Source organism: Porites lutea, chromosome 9, assembly GCF_958299795.1.
Source record: "Porites lutea chromosome 9, jaPorLute2.1, whole genome shotgun sequence".
In the NCBI taxonomy this organism is placed as follows: Eukaryota; Metazoa; Cnidaria; class Anthozoa; order Scleractinia; family Poritidae; genus Porites; species Porites lutea.
Genome location: NC_133209.1, coordinates 19773401 through 19789634, shown reverse-complemented (window position 1 = coordinate 19789634; position 16234 = coordinate 19773401). Strand labels below are relative to the sequence as shown.

General features: G+C 38.3%; 1 protein-coding gene across 1 annotated transcript in view; it reads left to right on the top strand.

Annotated features, from left to right (window-relative positions):
* Positions 1 to 2606: 2606 nt before the first annotated feature.
* Positions 2607 to 16234, top strand: part of LOC140948360 (uncharacterized) — a 35913-nt gene continuing 22285 nt past the window's right edge. Inside the window, exons 1-12 of the mRNA XM_073397596.1 lie at positions 2607 to 2716; positions 5127 to 5491; positions 6187 to 6342; positions 9524 to 9637; positions 10056 to 10187; positions 10766 to 10862; positions 11325 to 11543; positions 12055 to 12269; positions 13602 to 13763; positions 14302 to 14469; positions 15167 to 15277; positions 16112 to 16228. Coding sequence (XP_073253697.1) covers positions 2647 to 2716; positions 5127 to 5491; positions 6187 to 6342; positions 9524 to 9637; positions 10056 to 10187; positions 10766 to 10862; positions 11325 to 11543; positions 12055 to 12269; positions 13602 to 13763; positions 14302 to 14469; positions 15167 to 15277; positions 16112 to 16228 — 1926 coding nt within the window. The 5' untranslated portion in view covers positions 2607 to 2646. The remainder of the gene's footprint in view (positions 2717 to 5126; positions 5492 to 6186; positions 6343 to 9523; positions 9638 to 10055; positions 10188 to 10765; positions 10863 to 11324; positions 11544 to 12054; positions 12270 to 13601; positions 13764 to 14301; positions 14470 to 15166; positions 15278 to 16111; positions 16229 to 16234) is intronic.

Sequence of the window (16234 nt, the reverse complement as noted above, 5' to 3'; positions counted from 1 at the left end):
AATCCGGGTAACTAAAAACTTTAAGTTATACCGAAGAAGAAAACTAACCATTGAAGCCAACTAGCTCAAAGAACGCTTACCTTAATTATGAAGTTATAAAAGAAGCAATATCATAAAAAAGCATAACGTAACCTGGTCGTTAGTGCATTTGTATACCTTAAACTTCCGTTGATTATAAGCCCTAGGCTGATACAAGTTCGTAAGGGGTTTTAAGAGGGCTTATAACCGGGGGTTGGCACTTATAACCAGACTGAAAAAAGGGTTTCAGAACAAGCTATGTAGCAGTGATGATCAAAATACTTTTTGAATTTGACCACTTTTTTAAGTTTCAAATCGTCGTAAAAAGTCAATTTCATTTCAATACAAGCTAGAGGGGGGCTTACAACCGGACGTTTTTTTTTTTTTTCATACAGGGGGATGGGCCTATAAATGAGGGGGGGGAGAGGGGTGGTCTTATAGTCGGAAGTCTATGGTATGCTGTCTTCGTGTCTTAAATTTGCGAAATTATGTCGGATGTTGTCATGGAAATGACAATGACATGGGAATATTGTTTTAGATATCAAAACTCGTATTTCACTTGAGGTTGAATTCCAATCCTTTCACTTTCAGGTCATTCCACCTAATTTAGGCATGTTCACACTATAAAGGACAGCTTTTGCACCCGCACGAAAACCATACCAGGCTTCTGTTCACACATAAGAACGGTGATTTTGGCGCGATTTCTGTAACGGAGCGAAGCTGCGCCGCACAGATCTCGGAAGTGGAGTGACACATATCTGATAGGTTTTGTGCCACAGTCTGGTGTAGTGTGAGAAGGTATTTGGTCCGTAGCGGAAGTGAAGAACTCGGAAAAAGGAATAGAACCCACTAAGACGGGAGTGTATACATTATTGGTACCTAATTTCTCGGGTATTTAAATTTGGCGAGGATTAATATGCGATGGTCTTTGATGTCACGATCTTTGTACAATCGCGAAAATCGCAAAATTTTACCAATAGAGCGTTTTCACCCACGTGGCATGCGTCTATGCAAATTTATTGGAACAGAAGAAACCGTTTGCATAAGAAAAGAAATCAACTCCCACGGGATTGGTTTGGGACACCGACATGGCCACCGTTTCATTCATTTGGGACCCCAATCTGGCCGCTGTGACGTCATGTGAAAACACTCTATAAGGTATTCAGGAGTGAAGATTGTGATTTAGACGACGAGACCCTCTCGACTAACCGCTCCGTTACGATGTTCGATGAGTGAAGGACTTGTTCCAGTTCTGGGCCCTTGCTGTTCAAGCTATAGTTGAGAGCTTTTCGTGCCGCACGAAAAGCTCTCCTATGCGCATATTTGCCAGCTGGATATTCCTGATTTTTCGAAGATTGGTGTTACTATGGAAACGCATTGCTTGACCAGAAAATAACGCTCGCCTACATTTATTTTTATTCACGAGACGAGGCAAATCCACTATTTTTACGGTCGAATCAGGCCACTTAGGAGACAAACAAAAAGTTCCAATCACTTCTTGAAGTGGTCAGCGGTTGTCATGCGGTTATGGCGATATTCTTCCTCTTTATCTCTTGTGTGTCACAACCCTATAAAATGTAATTTAAATATTGTAACTACTCAGCTCGTTTAGCTTTGTGCTATTCTGAGTAGTTTTTGCCTTATCTATTTTAATTTATGATGTTCTTTGTAAACGTTTTTTAATTTGCAAAATAAAATGGTTGGTTTTTGTTGTTGTTGTAGAAAAGGGTAGATGTTGGGATCTTCCGAGTAGGTGGACATCAAGTCCTCTGAACTCTAAATGCCTATCAGTTTGGCCTAAGCTCCGTTTGCGGTGAGACTTTTATTCTTTCGCTTGAAAAATAATTCCTTTCTAGTACTGTAATAGCAACGTATGTGCTTTGTTAAGGAAAATTGACTTGAAATTAATAGCACGGCTGTTTGTATTAAGAGGTGTACGTGTCAGTAAATTTTTAAGATAACAAACATCAGCTTTCCTTTGATCACGTTTACGCGAGAGAATGCGGAATCATGTACTCGAATATCTTCCTTTTTTTTTCCAAGTCTGATAATTTTTAAGTGACTGTCTAATTTTTGGCAACTGCAGGGCTTTCACGCATCGTTGTGTTGATTGAGGCTATTTAATTACTAGTATATTCTATGCTCTAAGACCTCGAAATTACATGACCAGTATTTTCAGGACAGAAAATGTCCTTATTTTTAGCAAGACAATCTGTGATACCTAGTGTACCTGTTTACGATCTTAATTCAATGTCGCATAAATAGTTGTTTATTTCCAGAAAGTGGTTAGCCAACAGATACTGATTAAGAATAAAAGGTTTAAGCTCACTGGATAAGGTTAAACAAAGTTGTTTGACGTTTATCCCCATAGACTATTGTAGTAAGTAGTTCTCGAACCCCAGCCAATCATTTTTTAGAATGCCGACAACGCTAGCGGAATATACGCTAAAACGCTCACATAGTCCGACGACCCTTTAACCCTGTTGGAGAGATAGGTACTAAAAAACTGGTGAAAATCTTCCTCATTCCAAAACCGAGAAGGTTTAATTAGAGATGCCTAGTGTCCATATACGCATTTGCAACAGAGAAGAGGTGACATCAAATACACAGCAGTAAAGAATTAAAGCAATGATGAGAAAGCCACTCTTTTCTTTCCTTGCCGCTCAGGTGATTTATTTGCAGCTTTATTTTACCAGTGGTAAGTTATTGTAATGACCATCGATTATTGTACTGGTAAATAACGAATTTCTGGTAATTTTCATCAAACAAGAATGGTTGTTGGCAAATTTTGTTAAGGGGGTTGAAAATTGACTGCAATCTGACCAATACAAATTTGGTGCAGACTGCACGTTTCATGGTTTTCTCGAGCACCCCAATGATATTTCTTTATCTACGATGGCAATTTTTCATGCGCATCCTAGCAGGGACAAGGGCAGCAACTAGTGGTGTGGGATATTTATGGGTGAAATCTCTTCAAGCAAACTGGGAACTGGGAGGCTTCTCTCCGGTACTTCTTGAAAACCTTGTAGGCAATAATTTTACCGGTTACGCGTCCAAACGTGCCTCCTCTGGGTCTCTGAAGACGTTCGTCAACGAAAACCTTATGCAGGATTACTCGTGAGCAAATAAATCGAGCTGACAAAATACTCTCTGGAACCCACCCAAGACGATAGACGACGATCTCAAACTTAAAGCACGCTCTAAGAGACGTGAGGCCCGAACTCAACCTTTGCTTTCAAGGAAGTAAACCACTTATGGGATGTAATTGATCCTGATGGATTAGACCTGTTGCACGTCCAAATGTGCTTTCTCTGGGTCTCTGAAGACGTGCGTCAACAAAACCCTTATGCAGGATTACTCGTCTTAAATAAGCAAAAATATCAAGCTTACAAAATACTCTCCAGGGCCCACCCAAAAAGGAATTTATAGATAACGATCTCAGGCACGTTGTAAGACACATGAGGCCCGAGCTCAACCGTTTCTTTCAAGGAAGTAAAACGCTTATGGGGTGTAATTAATCCAGATGGATTAAACCTGTTGCGCGTCCAAATGTGCTTCCCTTGGGCCTCTGAAGACGTGCGTCAACAAAACCCTTATGCAGGATTACTTGTCTTAAATAAGCAAAAACATAGAGGCCCGAGCTCAACCTTTGCTTTCAAGGAAGTAAACCACTTATGGGGTGTAATTAATCCAGATGGATTAGACCTATAGATTCAAAAATGGTAAATTGATCTGCATGACATAGCGAAATAATTCCAAATAAGAGGATCGCATCATTTTAGGGTGATATGAGAAGGATAGCAAAATGGGGAAAGGTAACCAAATATTCAGAAAAAAAAGTATTGTCCAGAAACAGATATTGTTGCATTCAGAATTTATTTGAGTTCTTTTGCTTATTCATTAAGGATTTCAACTTTCGTTAGTAACTGAAATGTAAAGGGTTTTATTGAAACTGGTGTTAGGTCAACAAGTACTTACCCAACCAAAAATTAATGATTAACATTTATCAATTCATTGTTATTATTATTATTATTATTATTATTATTATTATTATTATTATTATTATTATTATTATTATTATTATTATTATTATTATTATTATTATCATTATCATTATTATTGGGCGATTCCCTCCAGTACCCTGGTGTTTTTCTTGGTCTTCTCATTTCTCAGCTGCATCCAACAGGTTAGAGGCACACCACATTCCGCAAAATGTGAGCAGTACAAGTTGATGGCTGACAACTGAGTACTTCAAAAAATGTCGGGCAAACTTAATCTTCCATACCAGGCCTTTGCATTACTTTGCCTTCTTTTCCCATCTTTAACAAACCATTTCTGAGACATCCACAGGACTCCTCTCCAGCCAAACCTGAAGTTTTGGTAGCAAATTCTCCATGTGGATTATGTGGACCTTCCCGTTCCTGACTTTCTCCTCTTCCCTTCTTTTCTGGTAGTCCTGAAGATTCTCTTCTTCAACTAACACCTTCTCCTTCAAAGTCATGCAGCATCCACTCGTGTTATCTCTTAGGTAGCCATGCAACAATTTTCTCTCCTTCTAACACTCCTTAATACCAATCAACTCTCACCCCTTCTTTTCTCGGTAGATACAGTCTGGCAACATTACTTTTTGTGTGTAAATAGCCATTTACCGCCAATATCGTCCTAGTTTTTCTATTCATACTGACCATCCCTTCCAACATGCAATCCACGATACCTACACTGTAGCTAATAAACCTACAGCTTAGGCATTGATGCACTAATAAGATTTCCGCCATTCAATTTGGATCTACACAACCGTCTTAATTTCTCTTCCGATGTATTCCGCTGTTAACTTGCCTTTCATCTGGTCTAATTGTAAAATGCCAAGATATATGTAGCCCCCTATACCCCCTTTCGCACCATCTGGCTGGTGTATCATCATCATCATCATCATCATCATCATCATCATCATCATCATCATCATCATCATCATCATCATCATCATCATCATCATCATCATCATCATTATCATCGTTATCGTTATTGTTATTGTCATTGTTATCGTTATCGTGTATATCATCATCATAGTTCTTTTTTTTTTATTTATTATTATTTTTTTTACATTCAAGGGGCTGTCTTTCAAGCTGGGCAGGTAAATATTACCGACACTTGCCAAAACAACCATGGTTGCCAAGCCGTTTCTTTCGAAACTCAATTCCAGGGTTCGGGAGATGTAAAGGTGTTCGCGACGCTCAGTCACGGAAACAAATATGTTAAAATCCACGACCCAGCGTCTCTTTGGGTGAAGTCGGTGTCAACAACAGGTTTTGAAGCCTGCGTGCGCGAAGCAGGAAGTGGCTCTGGTGGAACGTCTGTGATCAACTGGCTTGCATTTCAAGGTTCGCATCAAGGCATACACTCAGGGATCGTGGAATTCAATGAATTCACGTCACGAACACAGTGCAAGAAGATATCGCTAAGCATTCAGAAACAGGTAACTTCGCAACGTCATCCAATTCATTCATTTAGTCTTCCATGTTAGTTTTAAAGTCAGTACTCACGAAAAACTCATATCTCAACTTCGACCTTAAGGGAAAAAAATAACGAAAACGCGCGTGACTTCACATCAGTAAAATTAAAAAAATGGCCTTGTTTTGTAAATTGTTTAAATACTATGCCTGCAAAAATCACCAAAAACTGTAATGGTTATATAGTGCTCCATGATGAAAGTTGTTTGATATCTTCTTCATGGCTCTGCAGGAACATTTAATGCATGGATAAATGGACACAGTGATTACTTCAGATTCTGATTACTACAGAATTGCGAAGTGGCCTAAAGCAGCAATATCATCGTGGCATATCCCCGTTAACAAGAAAAGGGCTTAGCACTATGTGAATCGGCCGTTGTTTTTCCTGTGTTTTGTTTGCTGTTCAAGAATCTCCTCCTAATACTCTGGCAAATCGCCGCATGCAAAACCGAGTAACTCTTCAAAGCCGCAATGAAGTCGATACTTGATTATTTTCCCAATCAACAATTGTTGTGAAGCTATAATGGCCATGAGTTTGTCATAACGTCAGTCCATAACGTTAAGCACTGTTAATCGGGTCCTCTTCGGGGCAAAGGACGATAATCATATTTAAGCTCAGTATGTACATGTACTTATTGGGTGATTTTTTCTCTTCTTTTAGATAAAACCTCAAGTGTTTGTAACCGTTCAACATAAACATTCTAACCGTCCTTTTGATGCCATGAACATCTGGCTAGAAGAGGTCGAAGCAGACGGCTTCGTTGTTTGCGTGAGAGAGTTTATGAGTTTCGACGGTATCCATACCGGACTTAAAGTGGTGAGTTTTAAAAAATTAGCCCAGGCTTCGACTATTACGTTTTTCTTCGTCCTTACTTGTTATCAATTAAATTGAAAATTAAATCTGATTGTATGGAAGCTAATTAAAAACCTGGTGGTTAGTTTGGCCTCCTCTTTTAAATTACGTAAAAATTATATTAGAATTATTGTTATACCTAACCCATAAATGTTTTAAAACCGTAAAAGTCTGAATTTTGCTTTGCAAAGACAGCCTGACGAAAGGGGTGGAGGGGTGGACTGGAAGTGAAAAAGGGGAGAGTGTTGAGGCCTCAAATGTAATAAATGACCCTAAATGTAATTAAGGTCCTAAATGTAATAACTTTTGGCCCTAAATGTAATAAAGGTCCTAAGTGTAATAACTTTTGGCCCTAAATGTAATAAAGGTCCTAAGTGTAATAACTTTTGGCCCTAAATGTAATAAAGGTCCTAAATGTAATAACTTTTGGCCCTAAATGTAATAAAGGGTCTAATTATATGTGTAATAGGTTTTAGCCCTAAATATAATGGAAGTCTTAGCAGTATACATGTATGTAGTATAACAGCCCCAAACGTGATAAAGTCCCTGACTGAAATATGCGACGGTCTGATTCGATATAGCCAGCTGGCGATTCACTTTCTTCGCCCTATTGTAGTCTTCATGGATATTCATTAACTTAGAAAGCGGCTAGAACGCTCAAGAAGTAAGAGAAACACTAATAAATTAACTACGTCTCGATCATGTTTCCTACTACCCATCCCTACATCGTGAAATGCGAGTTATAAACAAATGGAATCTACACAAAAGTTTTAAAAATACAGCAGTAATTTAGCAATTGAAGGAAGTATGAATGTTCATTAGAAACATTCGTAGTAAATTAACCACTTTTGCCTATGGGGTCTTTTAATGTTGCGCCAAAACAATAATGTTTTTTTTTTTATCATATTCCAAAAGAGTATGTCGGTCGGTCCATACAGAATGCTGTGAACACCGTAAGTTATATAATGGTGGTTGTGATGATAATGGTGGTCCAACCAGTTAACTTCCAAATGAAGTTCTCGACAAAATAATAGACTTCGCGTTAACTGGAACGGACATAAGTATTGTCGCCTATAATTCCCTTTGCCAGCTTGGTGAACCCTTTAAAGAACTCACAATCCGTTATATTTGTCGGCTACCACGAATAAGCTACAACCATCGCGACACTGCGCGAAATGGCTGTTTCAGCTTGCGCAAGTTAAGCAAAGAATTTGTTCCATACAGTGGATTTGTGCTGGCTCTTAGAGAGATAATAGCCACCCCCAAATGGATAAATGCGTGGGTTGAGCTGTTGTTTGCTGAGGTTGGATCTTGGTTTTATGTTACCAATGTATGGTGGAAAGAAGGAGGGAGCAATTAAAGTACACTTACTTGCACCTATTTGTTAACAGACAAAGTAAAAACAGTTTAGCTGATGTTGTGTTATTGACCCAGATTAGAAATCCTGGTGGCACTACAGGCTGCAATTTTGACATTTTTGGCCTTTGCCTATGAAACAGATTTTTTAGTTCAATCCAGTGGATGAAGTTACAGTTTCTGGAGAAAATTTGCTATAATAAACGAGGCTCTTTTGTTTTGTTACATAAGTTTTAAGATACGTCAGTCCTTTTTGACATTAAAGAGTTCTTAAAAAATTTGCTTCATATCATGGACCTCTGTTTTCAAGTTGTCGTTAAAGAGGTATTATTGATAACAATGCTAACTGTTAAAACCTATTTACAATTAATCAGTATTCGGTCAAAGGGACTATTTACAATTCACCTCGATTAAACATTCTTTTCAGTTAAAAATGACAATAAAAATAACAGTGATAATGATAGCAATAATAATAATAAGTTGTTAGTCAAATGGCTATATAGGGGTTCTGCCTAGGGTATTTAATGTTCGATATTCCCTAGACACATTCTGGTACTCAGTTAACCTGTAATAAGGCTAAAAGCAAACGCTGTGAAATCTTCTTATGACCCTAAGCATATAAAGAGCTGAAAAAATTACACTTAGGACCTTAATTACATTTAGGGTCAAACGTTATTACATTTAGGACCTTTGTTACATTTAGGACCAAAAGGTATTACACTTAGGACCTTTATTACATTTAGGGCCAAAAGTTATTACACTTAGGACCTTTATTACATTTAGGGTCATTTATTACATTTGAGGCCTCAACAGAGAGGGAGGCGCTGATCAGGGAGCGGGGTTCTTTCAAAGAGCGGCTTTTTAGCCTTAACAAAATATCGCCCCTGCTGCGCATGTGCAGCAGGCGTTTTGAAAAGAAAGAAAGTTTTCTTGAAGTCGCGCATATAAACTATCCTCGTCATTTCCCTAATACATTCTGAGATGAAACTTTAGGGTTCACTTTAGGGTTCACTTCAGCCCGGTGCCGTTGGCTTTGAGGCCTCCTAACACTTTAATGTTGAATAAAATTAAAACCGTTCAAGCTAGGACCATCAAACTTGGCGACTCTTGCTTATTTTTTCAAGATTTACTACTAATGAATTATTACATCACACTTAATTTAGCATTATTTACGTAGCTGTTAATATGATCTAGGCTTTTTAGTGACTAGTTTGGAAACATTAATTGAATTTAAAATGGCCAACTAGCAGGAATAAATGGAATTAATTTAAATAATTCAAAATGGCAGATCCAAAAAGGAATATGGTCTCAATAAGAAATGACGTCATCATGTTGTCACTTCCATTGTTAAAGATGATCAAATTGTCAACCATCGTCATGATTTTTAAGTAATTTAATTATTTTTGCTTAATGGCTACAGGAACAATTGATAAGCTATGGGTTCAAACAATAAATGCAACAAGGCGACATTAGTGACGTCAACTTACGTTATTATGTCAATCACATTACTCCTACTTGTTGGAATGATGATTACACTATTTTGTGTAAATTTAGTGGCTGTATCATGAGTGGTTATAAACTTCTCGAAGGGGCCTTCCTCCTCCAATTCCCAGGGAGCCCAAAAACGCCCGGTCAGAATAGTGTTAAATATAGGTCATGGTATTTTGCTTCTTTCTTAGACTGCAGATACGAATTTTTCTCAGGGTTCTCACCGTCAGTTTAAGTTTTCTTAAAAACCATAAGAAAAGACGTTTAATGCTGTGACTGTTACTTGCGTCCACCTTTTCAGAACTGGCTTGCTTATGATTTGCTACCTGAGGCTTGGAATTTTACTGAGCATGGAAGGCTTCATTTTTCTGGACTTGGTGCACCAAAGAAAGAGAACAACTATGCTTTTTGTCAGGTTGGAAAATGTGACGTTTATTAGTGATATATTCAATTTTTATTAACTTAACTTACAAACCCAAGCCTCTAAACCAACGTTGTTAACAATCAAGGTTTGTGTTGTGTATTTCTCATTTCTTTGAGGGACACTGTGGCATCGGCGTATTGTGCATTTTTTAAAAAAAGGGTTTAAGTCCAACAAGAGATACAACCTTCTTGATCATAAATAACAATTCGTTAAAAACCTCATGCGTTGTTCACAAGAGTTGTGATTTAGATTTGTTTACCGCTACGTTTTAAGGAGGTGCATCCTAGATATAGCTATACACCTAGAGTTTGCTTAATCAGTTCCTTAATGAACTGGGACAATATCACTTTCTTCAAAACTTTAAACAGGCAGAGGGAAAATTATTGTGTTTGTGAATGATAATTTATAGGATTATAAGTTTGAGAATCCATTCTACGAGCCGCCCCATATTATGGCGTCTGCCAGCCATGAAAATGGCACCAGGGAACTGTCAATGAAGGCGGATGGTCGCTATAGCAACGCTTTGACTGTCTGGATTGAGGTGAGTAGCATTGAAGAGACCTAATAAGTTGAAACTGTTTCAAATATTTGCTGATTAAAATAGTTGCCTTCGCTAAAGAGTAAAGCACTTATAACTAATAAAAGAAGAAGTTCGAGGTGGCACTTAACACTTGACGGCAAATTCAAGCAATAACTTGAATCATCAAGCTGATTGTCACTTTCCGTATTCATTTTCACCCGATGATTCTTATTAAGGGAGGCTCCGTGGGTTCATGGTTTAAAAAAGGTTACATTATCTGTAGATTGTAATTGGTTGATTACGATACATTCTTTTTTCTTTTATTTCTTTCCATGGTGATTATGATTGAAAACTAACTTTCTCGGAATGTATTGTTATTTTCATGCAATCCGATTGGTCAACATTGTCTAGGTAGCCTCAGTTATAGTGGCCGCGCACTGTAACAGACAGCAGCCTCCATTATATGACCGTGGAAACTGTACGTCCGATTAAACCAAAGTTGCGCTTGTCCTTATTGTCCTAACTGGATCCCTCTGTCTGAAAGCTAACAAGTCAATACAAACTTTTTATTTATTGGTATATTTGATGTTATTTTCCAGGAGATCACTCGTTTGTCTTTCAAAGTGTGCATCAAAGACAGTCAGGGAATGAGCAAGTCTCACGATCCAGTTACAGTGGACTATGCAATAGTGGGAGGTACATTACTCTTATATTTGCTTATTCTTTAATTGCAAAGATTTGTCTCTCATACCGGTTCGTCCTACTATCAAGGCATTTGGACGTTTGGTCAAACGTCGAATTGAAGAAATGAATTCGAATAAGAATAAAGTCAGGCAATTGGCACTGTAAAAAAACTATGATCAAATGACGAAGAAAGAAGTTCTAAAAAATGGCGTTTAAATATTAAGGACAAAATCGTATTGATCGTCTTATTATCTGGGTGAATAACCGCAGCAGTGTACTTCTTTTTCAAGCGTTTTTGTAGAAAAAGGAACTTCCCCTTTCCTATCCTTTTTTTGCCATAAATTTTCTCCATAGGAAAAACAATGCAAAATTTAAAAATATCAAAAAGCAGTTGCACTCTCAAAGGTTGTAGGACGTCAGGTCAATTTGCTATTCATACAAGTGCTGATTTTGTTGTTGTTTTTCGCCCTAAAGATATAGACCCGTGCACAAACGTTACTTGCGATTACCATGCCATCTGCAAAGCTTTCTCTGCATTTGATGCCCGTTGTGTTTGTGATGACAACTGCCCGTCGTACGAGGAGCCAGTGTGTTCATCCAACTCGACAACATTTAAGAACAAGTGCTTTTGTCTGCTGGACATTTGCAGGCGCAAGAGTAACCACACTCTCTATCATCCCGGTAGCTGTACAGGTAAGAGAGCGCATTACAAGGATTTTTAAAACCACCTTAACCAGCGTATGCAGAGCTCTAGTGTTAACAGATATGGTGCCGCTGATGACTTACGACATCACTCAATTTGGCGGCCATCTTTAGTGCCATCTAAAGAATCACCGTTTTAAGCACATGGCATTTTCCCTGCAGCTGTAGGTCCAAAATAAATCATGATTAAATACTATTTTGCTTATTTTGGTACTATTTTGAACGCAACAAAGTGCCAATCATATAGTGCCACTATGATTGTGTGATTGTACAATCAGATTTTGATTTAATTCCTCGCATATAGAAAGGATTTTATACGTTTTTTTTTTTTTCTCATCCTCATCAGGTATTTGTAGGATGCATCTTTTTTTTGTCTTTATGTTAACTTTATGGCTGTTGTTGTTGTTTGTTTGTTTTTTTGTTTTTTTTTATCGCTTTCAGCTTTAATTAGCTTTGTTTTTCTTCGTTGTTGTATCTTCTTTTTCTTGTTGTTCGTCGACAGGTTTTCCTGTTCAGACTGGGCGAGTTTCACTGAGGAGACATGTACAGTGGGCAGAGACGGCCTGTGAAGTAGTGAAATTTCCACCGTTTTCATTCTATCCCGACAAAGAAGTGCACGTACAAATAACGACCAATCACTGGAACATAAGCGAGAAAAATTTTGTACATGATGCTACTGTGTCCTGGGTGGAAACTGTTAACTTCGAGAATTTTGAGGTGAATATTTTGAAAGGAAGTTTTCAATTCAAGTATTACTTCAAGTAGTAATTAGTGAGCCTCTGTTCATTTGTCTTACATCTCCAAGAACTCTTGTTTACCTGTCATATTTCTGGTCAGTAAAATACTATTTGAACACATTTTATTTTCACAACGAGTTACTAGCGGAGATTTCGCGTCTTGCGCGCGCAGAGGAACACTATGGGTAAGAAAATTTGGTTATCTATGCATCCAAGAAATTTTGGTTACTAACAAAATCGTGCGTACGTACGTAGGACCGCGTCTTCATGTTAACAGATGTGAAATGTCTTACTAGCTGTAAGTCCAAAACGTATAAAAATCGTGTTTAACTCGATTTTCGCCATCCATGTTATAACCAATTGACAGCCGTCAAAGTAGGGCATCCGAAGACCAGTGTCACATGACTTTAGCGCTGGCTCAGGTGTGCTACTTTAAGGTGAGGGTTTTTTTAAGTTCTCCGCTGACCAGTTATAGAATTCAAGAGATCACAGGCTTAGAAAACTTTACTTCATGAAGTAAGTTACCACGAGAGCTTCGCTTTTGGCCTTGGCTAAATCTATTTACTATAGACTTAAGCAGTGGATAGTGCTTTTCACGCGCTCTGATTGGCTACTCAATCAGTGAATATCCAGTGCTATTCACGGATTCACCTCCAGTTCCTCCTAGCGAGGGACTCCAAACTCGCGAAAGTTTCGAGCGAAATGGCTTCCCGGTTTGCTACCGCAACAAACAAAGAAATTTCTCAAATAATCAAACAAGTTGTTCCTGAAATACACGAAGAAGGTGACAAAATTCGGTTTGGAAGTTTTAACAGGTAAAGCTTTGTCTGTTTGACTTGACTTTATCGATGAAAACGGTAAAAAAAAGCCTTTTGTTCACATATGCAAAGTAACTCTTGCGTTACTTTATTTAGCTGATATGTTCACAAATAAGTTTTCACAGAATGGTTTTAATACAAAAAGAATTCACAACTCACTTTGAAGAAATTTCCCGGGAAAAGCTAAACAAATGCCTTCAAGAGTTTGGCAAGAAAACGCGACGGCCGCCGGTTCGGTAATTACGCGCCAAAATTATAATCGTTGACAACAGTAAATGAGTTAAAAATCATCATTTTTGTGCTCAATTATCTCACTGTTTGAGTATTGACTAAAACAATTATCCACCTTAGTGTCGGCAGCTAGTGGTGGCGATCTACCTGCCGCTTCGCGGCTAGGCAAATGACCACAACTGCCAACCTCCACTTCAGTGAATAATTGTTATATATTATCTTACCAGATAAATTAAACATTAGCCATTACATTTAATATTTAGGTGTGCGTGACTGCAGCAGGAAGAAATGATCGCTTTATCAAAGAATTTGCCACGGTGGACTGGATGGCCTACCAAGGTGCTCCTGATGGAAGTGTGGCGGGTAAAACACGCATTCCAGAATGGTGGACTGGATCACAGTGCTCAAAAGTCAGCCTTCCTCAGGCAATAACACTTTATTGTTACCTCTCAGCTGCATCTTGTTCCGTTCCATAAACCAGAAAAAATAATGACCTTTAGTTAAGTTTTTCAGTAAGATAAACATTTGCTATGCTGATGTTATAAGTACCAAACACTCCAATTGTTATCCAATCAAAGATATCGTACTTGGACTTGGAGACATGAGTTGCAAAGAGGCAGCCCTGTTCTGTCCGCGGAATTCCTTCCGACACATGGGCCATTTTTATACTATTTTTTAAAATCATTTTTTCACATTTGTCAGAAGGGGGAGATATTCTTAAAAAAAGTATCACTTAATACAAAAAATTGGCGAAAGAAACTTGTACGGTCAAGGGCTAAATTGGACACTCGAGTTCAGACACCTAACAACGATCCTATGTCTTAAAGAGCGTCCCGATCATGTGAAAGATTGTTTATTCCAAATTTAATTTTACATGCTATTCTCCCAATCATCTTTGCTCTGCATACTTAATAATTATCAATTCAACCTTCTTACTGTTATGACCGTTTTTTTTTTTAACAGGGAAAATTTGCGTCTTCACCAACAGTCCTGGTTACAGCAGAACATATAAGTGCAGACTTTAAGCACGATGCCGCAAGTTTGTGGGTGGAAAACGCAACCAGTTCCTCCTTTTACATTTGTCTTCGAGAACTACAGAATTATGATGGTCTACATGAAGATATCGTTGTGGTATATGTTTTCTCCTTTATAAATATATCTGGCGTTTGCTAAAACGTGGCTAAAGAAATTTCAAGTGCATTTTATCAATTTGATATCTAAGTCGAATGGAAAGCAGTTGAAAGCTACTAGCTGACCACTTTATTGCTGGCAACAGACGGTAAATTCCTCTCTCAGAAGTAAGAGGATTTTGCGACATAATAAACAACATTTGAAACGTCCAGGAATTATAACCTTTTAGTCAGCGAAACCTTGAGGCCCTAGCTATGTGTCTGCCGCCGAACACAGATTAAGAAGCCACAATCTTTGAGCACAGAATAGGATTTCTAAGACACAATCACCTAAACGAAGCATTTTTGTGCTTGGCACAAAGTAATCTGTTAACACGAGCCCAACCACATACCTGAGTTTTGTCTGTCAACACCTTCGGTAAATCACACAATAAAATCACTTTCCATGCCATCACAACACTTCCAAAAACCACTCATAATATTTCAAAATCTAACACGGGCGAAACATCGTCAAATTACTTGGAGCAAAAAAACCCGGTCTGAATAGGATCAATGATAAAATACGTGAAATGAGATCATCTCGCAAGTATTGTGGATACAACTTACAAATCTTTTTTCGGAAACATAGCTTACTTATTTCTACACGGGATTTAGGTATGAGATAGCAATCCACTTATGATTGCTATCCCTCTCTTTAGAGTTGGATGGCCTTTGAAAAAATACACAGGCCTCTTTTCGCTGAGAGCAAACACGTGGATTTTCCAAACAACAATTCCGTTTCTACAAGCTACAATGGTGCATTTTGCAAGGTAAGAAGCACTTTGCTTTTAAGCAGAAGAAGGCTCTGTAACTATTTAGATAGAACAGCAGAGGGTACTCCCTTATATAAGCTATATAAAAATGTGCCGCCCCATCGGGTAGGGTTTTTGCGCCGTTTAGATGTGAAACCGGATTTACACTTTGCCCATTTTGATCTGGAATCGGGTATGGTTTTGAGGGAACTACGGGAGTGTATGACGGTATTTATCGTTTCAATTCCAAATTAGCCTGCGTTGCAGCTGGCCCACGCACTCGTCTTCTGCGACGCAGTCACTGCCAATCCGAAATGGATTTGAAGTGTTTTTTAGTTTGCGCTCTAATCTAAGTAATAATAACATAATCTCTGCCTAAAGGCCAGGTCTGAAAAAGGGTGTGGAAAATTACATTTTTTGGTCTGAAATAGAGTCAGGATTTGGAGTATCGGGCGGCACATCCCTACCAAGAAAACCCAGGAGTACCTCCCCGTGTATCAAACAAGAACATTTATGCATTTTAAATCATATTTACGGCTGTAAAACTCCAGGTTTTATCCCAACTTAATAAATGGGAGTGAAAACGAAGGAAGTCGACCGTGACTGATCTCACATTTAGTTACCATATCATGCATTTCATATGAGCTTTGAAAAGAAAAGAGATCAGGCCATGAAAGGAACTTGTTTTTTGACAGTTTATCTTGAACAAAGAATTGTTTTTGGTACTCAAAAATTACCTGTTCCTTCGAGTCAGCGCAGATAAATTCCAGCCACCAATGATATGACCATGCATTGATAAAAATGGATGGTGTTTAAAAGTTTATATCAACAGCCTTCTTTTTATGTCCTTAGGACATCTCATTTGCAACGAATTACGACAAGGAACCCATAGTATTAATAGCAGCCGGTCACAACTCAGAAGGCAACAATTTGAAGCCAATATACATGTCCGTGACCCCATGGATTGAGGTATTC